The 13858-nt window shown below is 37.2% G+C and overlaps 1 protein-coding gene across 2 annotated transcripts in view; it reads left to right on the forward strand.

The window, feature by feature from the left end:
- The window catches only part of WDR7 (WD repeat domain 7), a 340950-nt gene that overhangs the window by 148192 nt on the left and 178900 nt on the right, over positions 1-13858 (forward strand). For both annotated transcript variants that reach the window (XM_043889509.1, XM_043889510.1), the window contains one exon: positions 3447-3560. In XM_043889509.1, the coding sequence (XP_043745444.1) occupies positions 3447-3560 (114 nt within the window). The remainder of the gene's footprint in view (positions 1-3446; positions 3561-13858) is intronic.

Raw genomic sequence — 13858 nt, forward strand, 5'->3', positions numbered from 1 at the left:
AGCCCTTTGTAGGTGTTGTTTAGCTGCTCAGTCATGTCTAACTCTTTGCAACCCCATGGACGGTAGCCCGCCAGGCTCCTCTGCCCGTGGGATTTCTCAGGCAGGAATACTGGAGTGGGTTGCCATTTCCTTCTCTAGGGCATCTTCCCGACCCAGGGATTGAACTTGCGTCTCTTATGTCCCTTGCATTGGCCGGGGGATTCTTTACCGCTGAACCACCACAGAAGCTCTCTCCCAGTCCTAAGCAACCACAAATGTACTTTCTGCCTCCTCGATTTGCTTTCTCTAGTTGTGGTGAGCAGGGGCTGTTCTCTAGTGGTGGGGCACAGGCTTCTCCCTGCAGTGGCTTCTCTTGTTGTGGAGCATGGGTTCTAGGTGTGGGGGCTTCAGGAGTTGTAGTGCATGGGCGTGGTTGCTCTTCAGCATGTAGGATCTTCCCAGACCAGGGATTGAACCCGTGTCCCCCACATTGGCAGGCAGATTCTTAACCACTGGACCACTAGGGAAATTCCAGACATTTTTAATTTTAATAAAGTTCACTTTACCGGTTTTCCTTTTATGAATTGTGCTTGTGGTGTCAAGTCTGGCCTCGGTATCAAGGGTTTTCTCTTTTTTTTTTTTTTCCTAAGATTTTTATGGTCCTATATTCTACATGTAAGTCCATGATTCATTGTGAGTTAATTTTTATAAAAGGTGTGAGTGTTAGGTTGGGGTTCATATTTTTGTCTCTGGTTATCCAGTTATAGCAGTCCATTTCATTGATTTGCTTCGCACCTCTGTCAAATATCATTGGGCATATCTGTGTGTGTCTTCTGGTTTTCTATTCTATTCCATGAACCTAAAACCATGCAGTTTTAACAACTTGGTAAGTCTTGAAATGGGGCAGATTTTTTTCCTACCTTATTTTTTTCCAATTTTTAAAAACTATTCTAGTTCCTTTTTTTTTCTAAATAATTTTAGAAGAATTTTGTCTATATATACCAATAAATCATGCTGGGATTTTGATAGAAGTTAACACTAAACCTATACATGAAGGATTTCACATCTTTCCTATATAGACTCTTTCAACTTATGAACATGGTCTGTCTCTCCATTCATTTATTTAGGCCTCTTTGATGTTTCATCAGTGTTTTGTAGATATCAGCATGCAATTCCTGTATATATTTTTTTAATTGGCATCTAAGTATTTCAGTCTTTTTGAGTCATTATTAATAGAATTTTTTAAAAATTAGGTGTCCACATGTTCATTGCTAGTGTATAGAATATGATCTTTAAAATGTTTTTTTTAATTGTATTTATTTATTGCCTGGACATCTCATTGCGGTGGCTTCTCTTGTTGTGGAGCACGGACTGTATGGCGTGCAGGCATCAGTGGCCGTGGCATGGGCTTAGGTGCTCCGTGGCGTGTGGGATCTTCCCAGATCGGGGATCAGGTCTCTGTTTCCTACGTTGGCGGGTGGACTCTTTACTACCGAGCCCCCAGGGAAGCCCTTTTTCTGGTATTCTGCAGCCTTGCTGTACCCAGTTTGTTTGTTTTGTGGACTCCTGTAAATTTCCACATAGACAGTTGTTTTTATCTTGAATGGGATCACTTCATTCCAAACTATACATGTTTTCTTTTCTTACTGTGTTGGACTGTCTAGAATTTCTAATGCTGTGTCAAATAAGAGCAACAATGTGGACATCTTTGCTTCATTCTTGATCATAGGAGGAAAGCATTCAGTCTTTCACCATTAAATATAATGTTAGATCTGTAATACGTGCTCTTTATTAAGTTGAATGAGTTGCCCTCTCTTCCTCTATTTCTGTTTTTCTGAGAGTTTTTAAAATCATGATGTCAAATTTTATCTAATTATTGACATGATCATATGATTGTTTCTTCTTTCATCTTAAAATTTTGGATAGCACTGAGTTTTTGAATATAGGACCAGGCTTGCTTACCAACTGAATAAATCTCACTTGCTCATGGTATATAACTCTTTTTATATGTTGTTGAATTCTACTTGATTACATTTTGTTAAGGATTTTTGAGTCTAGATTCATGAGAGTTACTGATCCGTAGTTTTATTTTCATTTATATGTTGACCCTTGAACAACCTTGGTTTGAACTGAGCGGATCCACTTATATGTGGTTATTTCTCACTAGTGACTACTACAGTATTACATGAGCCAACCCACATTGTTGGTTGAATATCCACAGATGAGGAGGAACCACAGATACATGGAGGACTTCACAGTGATTGTACTCAATATCATGTGATTCTGTGAACATGTATCGCTCTTTTGTTGTCATAGCAATGCACTGCTTCCAGATAGTGGGGGACATCTGTGTTTTATCTCGAATGGGAAAATAGGTGAGTAAGGAGAAGACATTTGTAGGCAGGTCTTCCCAGTTCTCAGGTGTTTTGGAGAAGGGAAGTTTGGCGCCCTCCTCTGGTTCTCTGCTCTCAGCTAGCTTCTTTCAGCTCAGTGATTGTCGGGCCGTGTATCTGATTCTTCCATGGGTGCTCAGTCACTTCAGTCGTGTCCAGCTCTGTGCGACCACAGAGACTGTAGCCTGCCGGATGCCCCTGTCCGTGGAATGCTCCAGGCAAGAGTACTGGAGTGGGTTGCCATTTCCTTCTCTAGGGGATCTTCCCAATACAAGGATCGAACCTGCATATCTTTTGTATCCTGCATCTTGCATCGACAGGCAGGTTCTTTACCATTAGTGCCGCCTGTTATACCCTTGGGGCAATGCATTTAAGGTCTCTTTCAAAGACCCAGAACCCAAATCCTTCTTTTGTCATCATCACTCTTCCCATCCCTCAAATTACAAGCAAACTAATATTAAAGAGAAGCAAACTTTTAAAACAGTCTTTCACTTTCTAGGTTTTCTCATTTTTTTTAAGGCATGAGTGAAGTTGCTCAGTTGTGTCTGACTCTCTGTGACCCCATGGACTATAGATATAGCCCACCAGGCTGCACCGGCCATGGGATTCTCCAGGCAAGAATACTGGAGTGGGTTGCCATGTCCTGCTACAGGGGATCTTCCCGACCCAGGGATTGAACCCAGGTCTCCTGCATTGCGGGTAGACGCTTTACCCTCTGAGCCACCAGGGAAGCCCAGGCATAACTGTGTCTAAATCTACTAAAATAACTAGTAAACATGTTGAAAGGAAGCAAGTGAGACTATACAACTTCAGTTTTTTGTTCCCAGATCTTGGTTAAAAGTAATATGGTTTGCATCCATGTATGTATGTACATATAAAGCTGTAAAGAGCAGACATGAATATTTGGTTCATTACTTTCTGCCTCTTCCTAATTTGGGTGAATATATTGTATTTTTTTTTTTTTTTAACATACTGCATGTTCATCCAGTAAGTAAATTAAACCGCTTTAAGAGCTTTGGTCCACTTCTCTTTTAGTTTTTACAAGCTAGCTCTTGTTCTTCTCCTTTGTTTTAGCGGGAGTCTCAGCAGAAGCCCTGCAGACCCTCACCACTGCTCCTGATGCCTGCGGCCCAGAAGCCAAAGTCCAAGAGGAGGAGCACGACCTTGTGGATGATGACATCACCGCTGGTAAGAGCAGACATCTTTAGTGCCATCTGGATGAACTTTGTCCGATGTCGGAAAATGCTTCTAGGTCATTTATAGCAGGACTAAGCACATGGGTGGAAACTTGCGTTGATGGAATGCTTAGTCTTTTGAGACCCTTTAGTGCCCTTTCTGATCTTAAAGTGGAAAGAAGCAGAACTGTTTATTTGGTCCAGGTTTGCTCATTGTTGCCATAAGAATGAACCCACTAGCTGTGTGTTCGATCTCCCAGGGACCTTCTAATTTAGAGGCTGGGATCATTACTGAAGTCTTGGAACATGTAGAGGAGTACGCCTCTTGTGTTGTGATAGGTTTGCAGTTACAGTAGTGTTGTTCAGTCACCAACTCGTGTCCGGCTCTTTGAGACCCCATGGACTGCAGCACACCCTAGGGTAGACTGAAAATATTGAAGTTGTAATCATGATACATGCAACATAGGCTACCTGAGGAAACTTATAGATACTTTTTCTACCTGTACGATAGAAATGAATGCTTTTGTAAAAGTTACGTACGTTGTTTGGGTGTTGAGCATTCTTCTCTGTATTATTTATCACATAATCAGACGTGGTAAAATTTAGGAAAGCCACACACTGCACTATGTTCAACCTATCTTTTTATAGACTTAGAGCAGTGTCGATTACTGAATATGCAAATGCATTCAGCTCAATTTCTTTCAGTGCACAAAGGATAAAAACAACCTAGTATACTATTTGTATTGTTATTAAGAATGATACGCTCTTGTTTTTGGTGTGGATGGTTAAAAAATAAAATCTGACCAAATAAATCTATAACTATTGTGAAGCAAGAAATATTAGCTTAATCAATAATTTGAAAAGGAGCATGCTTGCAAAGTGTCAGTAAAATTTTCAACAGTCATTAAAGGAAGGGGGGTAAGAAAAACTAAAGGGAAGTTGGTTTTTTTTTCCCCTCATTTTTTCCTCTTAAAGCTGTGTGTGGCAGGTTCTTTACTGTTGTCACCTGAATGCTTTTAAATTTCTTTCACTGGGAAGAAGTTGAGGGAGCCTACTGTTCTCTCTAGAAAATGTTCAGAGCCTGTATTTAAAAAGCTATGGACTGTGCCACTGCTGTAGTTGACTTTCAAGGAATATCTCGTTTTTAGCAAAAAATGTGATGATTCTGGTGGTGGCTCTTGCTTTTTAATGTATTGGTTCATTGATTTAAAAAATTTATCGTCCATCTTAAATATACGTGTAAAGTATTTCTCAAACTTACAGATTTGCTAAAAGTCATTTATACTGTAAGTTACAAGGTTTGTTTCAGTAGCTACTAGAAGACATCATTTCGTTTGCAAATTTTTTATTTTTCTCTCTCTTTTTTTTTTGAACTTTGTATTTTGTGTTGAAGTGTAGCTGATTAACAATCTTGTGATAGCCTCAGGTGAACAGAGAAGGTACTCAGCCTTTCCTCTATATGTATCCATTCTCCCCTAAACTCCTCTCCCATCTAGGCAATTTGTAGACTTTAAAAAATGAGTTCTTGCTGTATTCCGTTTCCCCTGCTTTTAAAAAAAATAATGTTATAGATATGTTTTGTTATTACCTCAAATTTTAAAGGTTTTCTTGTCTGCAAAAAGTCATGGTTTAAATAATAGAAGTTGCCTTTGCAATAGTAGAATATCTCATTTTCCGTTCCGGAAGAAAAGCTGAATTTTTGAGCACTCAAGTAAGTATTATTAAATCAGTACATTGAAATTATGAATTATGTTCTGCCAAAGTCACGAGTCAGAATGAGGGCACGTGACTCTGTGTTTATTTTACTGTTAAAAAAAATCAGGAAGTTTAAAAATGAAAATCTAGTTTGGAGAGTCAATTAATGCTACATAAACTATATTTTAATCTGTAAGAAGTTCAATTAAATGCACGTGATGCATGGCTTTATCAGTTGATTTACTCATTTCCTGCCATGAGTACTAGAGGCAAGAATGCTCAGGATCCAAAGAATTTAAATAACTGAAAAGGCTTCCTTAACATGTTGTCAGAGCAACCAGCACGCTGCAGCCTGTGGATCGTTCAAGTTACCTTTAGATTGTGTGACTTGATTAAGATGTGGTATAGATTTTTGTGAGGGTTTAGAAGAAAACCATATTTCTTTTTATTGACTAGAATCCTATATAAATTGCATTATGAAAAATATGGTAGGTGCATTTGAGAGAAACCTGTTTCAAGCAGAATAATCTTATTTTAGGATAACCAGCATTGTAGAGCACAAGAGGTACTGCAAAAGGGAAAACTGACCAATTCAGCTATTCACCCTGAAAAACCTGATTTTTCCCCTGATTATTTTTCCCCCCTGGTTATTTAAAAGGAATTGCTCTCGTAATGTCACCTCATAAAATAGAAATTATATCATGACAGTTATATTTGCCTATATTTTGAATGAATTCTTATTTGACTGCTGTAGCTAGGCTAATCTGCATAGCTGTATTAATTTTATTTTTGTGGTAATCTGGGGCTGAATTCTCCAGTTAACTGAATTCAACAGCTAACGAAGATAACAATTCAAATATGCAGTATAATTTAGTGCTTTTGCTATAGGCAGAATTTCATAGCTGAAATTTTTCTTCTGGGTGAGAGCGAATGAGGTATGAATATTGTCTTGCGACCCTTGATCCGAGCTTGGCAGTCTTTGTTAGTGTTTGCTGTATAAAAGTAAAGAAGCATGGATAAAGCTGTGTAAGTGTTGGCTATGATCAATTGGAACTAATTAAATTTATTTGAAATGAAGAGTCTTAACTGGAAGAGAACAGCTGGAAAAACTGGGAAGAAAAAATTGAGCCTTGATTGAGACAATTTAAACCTTCACCCTGTCATTTCAAAAATATGCTGCAGCTTCTTTCTAAATCTCTCTTTTTAAAGCTAATATCTATTGATCGGCTCCACAAAGTAATGCCAGTAGTGCCTTGGTCAACACATAACCTCAGTTTTACTTAGCATTCCAGCCTAAGGTTTATCAGACTCTTTGCTTTAACCAAATGTCTTAAATTACATAGCAAAGCCATATTATATTAATAATATCTAATATTAACAATATTAGATTAATATTGTTTTATGTAGAAAAAATATTAAAACCTATTTCTCATTTTTATTTTTTTAATTTTTTTTCTTCTTTTTTTTTCCATTTATTTCTATTAGTATCTCATTCTATTCTATCTCATTTTTAAAAAAATATTACAAAGTATGCCTGGGGAATATACTCCCTGCCCCCACCAAAGGAATTCTTTCAGGTTTTGCAATACTCTGTATATTTAAAATCTGTTTTAACAATAGTAGTTGTATTTTCTTGAAAGTACAAAGAATAGCATTAAGATTATTTCTGGATTATTTATAATTTTAGAGTCATAGACATATTCTATACCTGTGCATTTGCTTTTGTATGTATACTTTTATTTTTGATATTCAAATGTATATATATATATATAAAATCAATGTTTGTAAATAGCATGTTCTTATTTTCACTGTAATATTAATAGGTAATAATTATATTAATGGAGCAAATCTCATTAAAAACTGATGTATATACATTTTTAGAAAAATCATAATCTATTTTTTTAATGTAGACCTTTTGGGTGTGTTTGTTGTTTATTTTTATGTGGTTTTCATTGAGGTAAAGGATAACATTCTGAGTGAGAATGAAGAGATATATCCCCTAAATGTTGTATTTTAAAACATCCTCCCTTAATATCAGGTTAAAAAGAATTTTGGACGGGTTTCATTCACAAACCTGCATGGATCCCTTTAAGAAATTGACTGTATTCTCCTGGGGGTCATACTGCAGCGTCCTACCCTTTGTTCAATACCACAAGGACACAAAGTGACCACATAACGGCAGTAAAGGGTCAAGAGCCACTGACATTGTCAAAAAGAGACACCTTGATGCTAGATCAGCAGCATAGTGGGCAGATTCAGCCGCTCACAACAGACACAGCGATGATACATAAATTTGGATGGGCATGTTGACTCTATTTGTTGTATTTTTTTGTAAAATTTAATTTATATAAAAAAGATGAGAAATGCTGTGGAATAAAGAAAAAATAGAGAAAGGTTAGAGAACTTGAAAGTAGTATCAAGTTGTTAACTTTGTACCAACCTCTTTATTCTTGATTCTACCAGCATTTCTTTGAAGTGTATTCTGGTTATTTGTCCAGATAGATGAGGAAGCGTGCTCAGGGCAGTTCATGTTCAAGGGACTGAGAATGTGTCCTGCCTCATTCCAGAGCCCACGTGTGAACTTGAGCACCACCCCAACCTGCCTCCCAGTCTCAGACGCGCTGAACTTTGGCATCTTTTCTTTTGAAATGGGAGATGATGTCACAGCCCACCTTTATGGCTTATGATTGCAAGCATGAGCCTGATGTTTGCCAACTATTCTGTCTTATTACCTAGAAGGCAAACTTGTTATTCTAAAGTTAGAGCAAGAGATTATCTCCCATAAGGGAAGGAAATCAGGACATATTCTTTAAATGTTCTTTTACAATTTATTCTTTTTTTACAACTAGTATGATATTAAGACTGCAAATATAATTAGTGTTCATAATATAAACAGTTATTATGTACTTGTGTATTATGAAGTTTGTGTGGTTCTGTCTAGCTTTTTGAAGTTACCAACATAAAACTGATACCTTAACATAGATTCACAGAACAAAGCAACATTTCTAGTATATTAACATAGAGCTGAAAAGCACGTCTTGTCTGAGACTAAATATTGATTTGTTAATTTTACCATTTACTGAGGCCCTGTTCATAAAATGTTTATACATTTGTTTTGACTGAAAGGTAGGAAATTCATCTTGTTAAAGTTCCAAAGAGCGAGATTTAGGGCATTATATATTCAGAAATCAGAAATACTTTCTTAGCAGAGAGATAGAAGCCATATAATTAGTAAACTAGAATAAGGCTTTCTGCATTGCACCCTTTCCCATTCTCATTCTTTAATTTATAAATGATAGTCTCAGAACAATGTGATTTTTAAATCATTTGTTCTAAACTGTTATCACTACTCTTCTGATTGACTTCAAAATGTTGGCTGCTCCAAAATATGAGTTTACAGTTATGAATATTTTGGATAATTATACATCATGAGTGCTGTCGTTTATTTACCATGTGGTTTCCTTTTTTAAGAAAAATATATGTGCTCCATGGCTGATTCATGTCAATGTATGACAAAACCCACTACAATATTGTAAAATAATTAGCCTCCAACTAATTAAAAAAAAAGAAAGAAAAATAAAAATAAATGTGGATTTCGTAGTTTTCTGAAATATGTCATTTCAAGTAATTTACCTTCATATACTTTTTTTAAAATCTGGGAAGTGAAAATGCAAAGTAAAATACTTTTTGCTGCTTAGTGTTCATAACTCAGTTTTAGTACACGTTGATAGGATGTTAAGTAGATTATTTCTGAATATGGTATTTGAGAGTTGACAGGAATATTAAAATATAGTCCAAAGTATGGCTTTTCTTCATTCGTTTTCTCTTTTCATAGTTTCCACTCTGGGTGATTGACTTTCCCTTTTCTTCGGTTTTAGCTGCCGCTTGCTTGTTAAAGATTATTGAATCTGTATCTCCAACCTAAGCTTGTGCTCCGAGTGTCAGATTAATGTGTCGCCCTGCCCGAATGTCCCACAGATCCCTACATACCAACTCCAGAATGAGATCATATTTATTTCTAAAACTCATCTCCTTTTTGTATTGAGGTCTCATAAAAGACGTCACTGAGGGTGCCCTTAGCCACCTAACGCCCCAAACCAGAACGCACGGAATAATGCTGGCTCTCCCACTTTCCAGCATTGTCCATTGGTAGTTGGTACTATTTCTTGTAAAATACGCCTCCTATACTCCTCCCAGTGATTGCCCCTTCTCCATTTCCACAAGGAGTGCCCGTGTCTGGACTGGCAATGCCGTGCTTTTGAACAGTGGTCCGAGCTGTCTCTGGAGCGCACTTGTGTCTCGTCTGCGCCTCTCGCCTGGCCTGGGAGTGTGCCACCTCGTTACGGAGCTCCGAGTCTGTCCCCGAAAACCAAAAGCTCTTCTGGTTTCTATAGAGCTAGAGGTCCAGAGTAGCCATTATCCAGGAGACCACTCTGGGGCTTGGGGCCCCACCACTGGAGAAGCAGGGTGGCTTGTATCGGGGTGGGGGAGAGATGGGAAAGTGGGGAGGTACTCACGGGAAACAGAAATACGAAGTTTTTCCAGAGTTTTCCATGTTTATTTAACACATGCCACTGAAGAACCAGAGTGTAGAATCCTGTTGTGTGATGTTATGCATGGTGTATTTTTTGCCGTTCTCCTAGAGGTCTGCAGTCAGTCATTTAGCACTGTGAAAACTTGCTTTTTATTGTTCACTGTAAATTGCAAGTTAACATACCCTGATTTATTATGTTTAAAAGGTTGAGCTGGGGTGACTTGCCTCCAAAAAAACCCCAAAAGGAAATAAGCAAGAGCACAGATTAAAAAAAAGTGGCTAATAAATACCATTAGAATCTTCAGCTTCACTTTAAAACAATTTTTGTACATTTATAGATTGAAAATCTGCATAATATCAATGTATTTTGACCAAGAAAGTGTTTGTGTATTTGAATGAATTAAATATCCTAAAGAATCAGAAGTGCTATTATATACATTACTTCAATTAGCTGTTATATTGGCTCCAAATCTTTTTTTTTTTTGGCTCCAAATCTTTTATAATGATATTTGCTAATAATAGCACTTGTATTTTTTTTAATGTATATGTAATTGACTGTGTATAATGCTTCAGCAAGGTGTTGGTCAGATAAACAGTAATTGATATCATCTTAGCAAACGGTTCTCAAACAACATTTAAAAATCAGGAACTTTGATAACTATCACAACAGCTCACTGCTCCTGCTGCTGCTAAGTCGCTTCAGTTGTGTCCGACTCTGTGCGACCCCATGGACAGCAGCCCACCAGGCTCTGCCATCCCTGGATTCTCCAGGCAAGAACATTGTGGAGTGGGTTGCCATTTCCTTCTCCAATGCATGAAAGTGAAAAGTGAAAGTGAAGTGGCTCAGTCGTGTCCGACTCTTCGTGACCCCGTGTACTGCAGCCTAGCAGGCTCCTCTGTCCATGGGATTTTCCAGGCAAGAGGACTGGAGTGGGGTGCCATTGCCTTCTCCTAGTATTTAATAAGTACCTAGTAAGGATCAGTCTATGCTTTGGGCTCTTCTTAATCCTCACAACTCAATTGTAATTATCCTTATTATCACCTCTGTTTTACAAAGGAGGAAAAGGAGACAGAGGACGACTAAGTAACTTTCCACATGAGGCCCACAGACAGGAAATGACAGTCAGCTTTGAATCCAGGCCATCTGCCTCTAGAGCTTGTGCGTGTGCTTTTGTTTTTGCTTCATTTATTCGTTTTTAATTGGAGGATAATTGCTTTACGATATGTTGTTGGTTTCTGCCGTACATCCGCACATCAGCGTGGATCAGCCACGGGTGCACATGCGCGTGTCTCCTCCCTCCCGAGCCTCCTCTCCTGCCTGCTGCGTCCACGTCTGTCCTCTGCGTCTCAGCCTGTGTTCCCGGCCTGCAGAGAGGTTCGTCGGTCCCGTTTTTGTAGATGCCATAAATATATGCATTAGGAGCTTGTGCTTTTAAATGGAACGGGTTTTCAAAACCAGATATTTAAATAATCATGTAAGAAAACAAAAATATATTCGTTACGACATATCATTTTCTCTTTGTGTGACATAGAAACGTCTTTCTAATTTTTAATATAGTACAAGGAAATATTCAAACTGTGACAAAAAGACATGCTGTTTTCTTAAAAATAAACTTGGATAATTAGTATAAGAAAATAATTTTACATATTTTGTAGCTAAAATTGGGATTATTTTATGTTCATGTAAAGCCATGTACATAGTTACACCAACATACACACACAATGTGAGATCATAAAGGCTTAAAGTTTGGTTTTTAGATTTAATAGTATATGTGTTTTGTTTTATAAACTTAGACTCAATAGGAACAAAGAAGAAATATTTAGTTGGATAAGAATATAGGGACTGTTAAAAGAAAAACCTTTCATGTGAGTGAATAACCTTCAGGATGAACTTAAAGTTTGGCCTTTTGTGAGCTGTGTAGTAATACCTCACGGATAAGAATGAATTGCATTAGATTGTGGCACACTATTATATATCTGTATATTACATGAATTGCCCTTATAATTGATATCAAACCCATATGACCAAAAGTTGTAATTCACAAAAGTAATGACAACAATGTCTCATAATTCACAGAGTTTATGTCATACCCATGAGTGATTACTTTTACTGTGCAAACCATGTTAAAGGGGAAAAACAGGCTTTAAAACAGATGTGGAGTTTGAAGAATTCTTCTTCATGATAGTTTCTAGTCACTTTTAATATACAGAAAGATAGATTGACTAGTATCCTGGAATTTCCCCATGACTTTTTAGATTAAAATTAATTGTCAAGCATAAAGACTTTTATTCTTAATTTGAAATGTTAAATCATATAAGTTTTTATTTACTATTTGAGATGAAGACAGGCAAGAATTTGAATATCTCAATGTATTTTCTCTCCATGATGTAATATACTAGAAAGAGAAGTTCTTCCCTCACCGTTAGGGCAAAATCAAGTGAGAATATTTGCCCTTTCTTTTTGGATTATGGTATATCCTAAATAATAATGTGTAAATTAAATGAAGTAAACCTGATTTAAAAGGATTCAGAGAAACTGAATTAGCTATTCTCTCTTTGCTTGTTTTCACCAAAGTTGGTTGTTTTTTTTTTTTTTTTAATGTGGACCATTTTTAAAGTCTTTATTGAGTTTGTTACAATATGGCTCCCCCCCCCTTTTTTTTTTTTTAATGTTATGGTCTTTTGGCCATGATGCATGTGGGATCTTAGCTTCCCAACCAGGAATCAAAACTCATACCCTAGCATTGGAAGGCAAAATCTTAACCGCTGGACCAGCAGGGAAGTCTTGCCCTTTTTGTGTATACATATTTTTCTGTGTTGTTGGCATCCCCTAAAAGAACTATAAGGAATATCCCATTTGATTCAACAGAACTTTAATATGTACCTTGTATTTTTCTATCAGCACATTCGGGGGAGGATTTAATAAAGCAAGAATCCTTGTTGAGAGGCTGAAGGTATAATTTTAGAGAGGTTTTATGTTCACATATAATCTCTCCACACACACACACCTACACGACATACATGTACCTATGAAAGACTTTAGGTAGGAGGATTCAGGGCTCTGGCGATTAGGTGGGGGTAGGAATTGCATTTCAGGTAAGCCTACATTTGTGGCATAGGTGGAAAGACACAAGAAAAAAAACTTGAGCTAAAGCTGTTCCTTTAGAACTTGGTTTGAAATGAAGCCTTATGGCTTCCAGCTCCTGGCTTGAGGTGACAGACTGGGAGAACCATCCAGGATCAAGGATCTATTGTCAGATCAAGTGTGTTTGTTTGGAGCATAGCTGGTTTTATATCCTCTGCAGTGTGTTACTTTAAATCAGGGCTTATTAGTAAAGGGATTTATGATGTTGATGGTACATGTTGGCTTCATGCCTGTGTGCTTAATTCTGCTTCCATGGTTTTTCTTTTCATTCAACAGTTATTTTTGCTCACCTTCTAGATTTTAAATACTTACTAATTGTTGAGTGTAGGGTGAAGTTTATACTCCAAAGGGCAAGACTGATGGCTGGTTGTGTTTTATTATTTGGGGGGAAATTTTTACCTGAAGAACTATTATTCATGAAGGTTTAATAAACTCATGTTACCGTGAGGCAAAACTTATATTTCATATTTGTGTCCAAGAGTGATTTGATGGAAATGGAAAACAAAATAAAACACCTTGAAATCAATGGGATGAAAAGCTGGTTTGTAGTAGCAAATATGTAATTTGAATAATTTTAGAATAAATATGGTTACAGCATAGGCCCTGATACCTCATTCTCTGTTCACATCTCAGTTTCCTTGCTTATTCACTGTATGGCCTTGTGCAGATTACGTGACCATGCCAGACCTCAGTTTTCTCACCTGGAATTTGAGGTTTGTGAGATTGTTAGAGGATTAAATGAGATGATGCATATAATCTTCTTAGCAGAGCAATTGGCACATAGTAAGTACTCGAAAGTGTTATAGCCTCTCCCCCCTCCTCATTACTGCTATTATCCTGAAACGATTTGCTTTTAATAAATAGAATAAATGGTTTATTACTAACTTATGAATCATTTATAAATTCTTCCTGATGACTTGATGATTTTTTTTTAGGT

This window comes from Cervus elaphus, chromosome 27 (assembly GCF_910594005.1).
Source record: "Cervus elaphus chromosome 27, mCerEla1.1, whole genome shotgun sequence".
NCBI lineage: Eukaryota > Metazoa > Chordata > Mammalia > Artiodactyla > Cervidae > Cervus > Cervus elaphus.